The following is a 1,474-nucleotide window of genomic DNA, read 5'->3' as shown; positions in this document are numbered from 1 at the left end:
CGGTTTTCATCAAAAAAAAAAATCTTAATTAGTGTTCCAAAGATGAATGTCTTATGGGTTTGTAATGAGGGTGAGTAATGACAGAATTGTCATTTTTGGGTGAACTATCCCTTTAAAACATGTCATTCAATATATTAAGACATAAATGAAGGGGGCAGTAGGAATGCCCTGGGATAACCATCATTTATGATCGAAAAAGAGGACAGAGAGGGAAGGAGATTGAAAATGAGACAGAGGTCCGGACCTATTTAATTGAGTGGGGACAGAGCAATAGTAGTGTCATTTACAAGCACAGTGCTGCTACAGAGAGGCCTGCGGTGCAAGTTAGGCTGTCAACGTCCCCCCGCAGGGTGAATGGCAGCGCCCCAGAGGATTCTAACACAGACAAATGAGGACAATCCGTTTTACACTCACTAGCACTCAGGGCAATCGCAGTGGGGAAGTAAAAGACAATCTAAACTTTTTCACTGAAATGTTCTTAGCTCCGGCTACCTGAGCACCCCTTCATCAGCGGCTAGGTAATAGAAGCTGCACAGCGATGCATCTGGAAGCGCACATCGCAGTTTCCCAAAGGCTGTCCATTACTAAGATCAGACAGGACCAGTGCTGCTGGCTGGAGAGAGGGGGTATTTATGCTATTTGATTTAGCCATGAACAGATACCAGCTCACATGTGAGAGGTTGGGAACTGCTTTGAAGGGCTTGAGTCATCTGACATCAGCATTTTGCACAGTTGGAAAAGAATCCAGGGAAATGATAGATGATGATGTTTTCCCCCTCGCTTTCTTTTCCAAAGGAGATGAATAGAATTATTTATGTAATGGAATTTAATCTGATTCATCAATCGCACCATTCTGTGCTGTTCAGTTGCTTTGACACAATCTGTATTGTTAAAAGCGCTATATAAATAAAGGTGACTTGACTTGACTTGACCATTCTGCAATCAGATATCTGCATACAATGACTGATAAACTGCATAATTGATCATTATCCCTGGCCACCAATCTTCTGTGCTAGTTTCATGTCTCTCATAATACGCTGTGGTTGCATTCTTTCTCACAAAATGCAATAATTTCAACTAATATCAATATTTCATGTCCATTTATTTATTTATTTGCTAAGTAGCCGTGTAATAAGTAATGTGCAGCCGGCCAGTCATTATCGCAAAATAAACTTCCACATCGGGGTCCTGATTATTCTGTCAAGATTTATTTTGCTATAATGACTGACTGACTGACTGACTGTATAGAATGTACATAATGTAGAATTTATAGATGGTATGGATTGGTATTCTTGCAAAATAACAGTGTTTTCCTCTTGCAGGCGGGGTGCTACTGTGCACTTTTCTTGTGATGAAGGATACGAGCTTCAGGGGTCTAAAAGCATCACCTGCCTACGAGTTACGGACAGTTATGTTGGCTGGAGTGATGATCGGCCTATCTGCAGAGGTATGTCACCCCCCCCCCCATCCCCCC

The 1,474-nt window shown here is 42.0% G+C and overlaps 1 protein-coding gene across 1 annotated transcript in view; it reads left to right on the top strand.

The window, feature by feature from the left end:
• Window positions 1-1,474, top strand: part of LOC107698986 (CUB and sushi domain-containing protein 1-like) — a 320,519-nt gene that overhangs the window by 165,294 nt on the left and 153,751 nt on the right. The window contains exon 9 of the mRNA XM_016500120.1: window positions 1,323-1,447. Within this exon, the coding sequence (XP_016355606.1) occupies window positions 1,323-1,447 (125 nt within the window). The remainder of the gene's footprint in view (window positions 1-1,322; window positions 1,448-1,474) is intronic.

This window comes from Sinocyclocheilus anshuiensis, unplaced genomic scaffold (genome assembly GCF_001515605.1).
Source record: "Sinocyclocheilus anshuiensis isolate Anshui unplaced genomic scaffold, SAMN03320099.WGS_v1.1 scaffold74, whole genome shotgun sequence".
In the NCBI taxonomy this organism is placed as follows: Eukaryota; Metazoa; Chordata; class Actinopteri; order Cypriniformes; family Cyprinidae; genus Sinocyclocheilus; species Sinocyclocheilus anshuiensis.
This window is presented reverse-complemented; position numbering and strand designations above follow the sequence as displayed.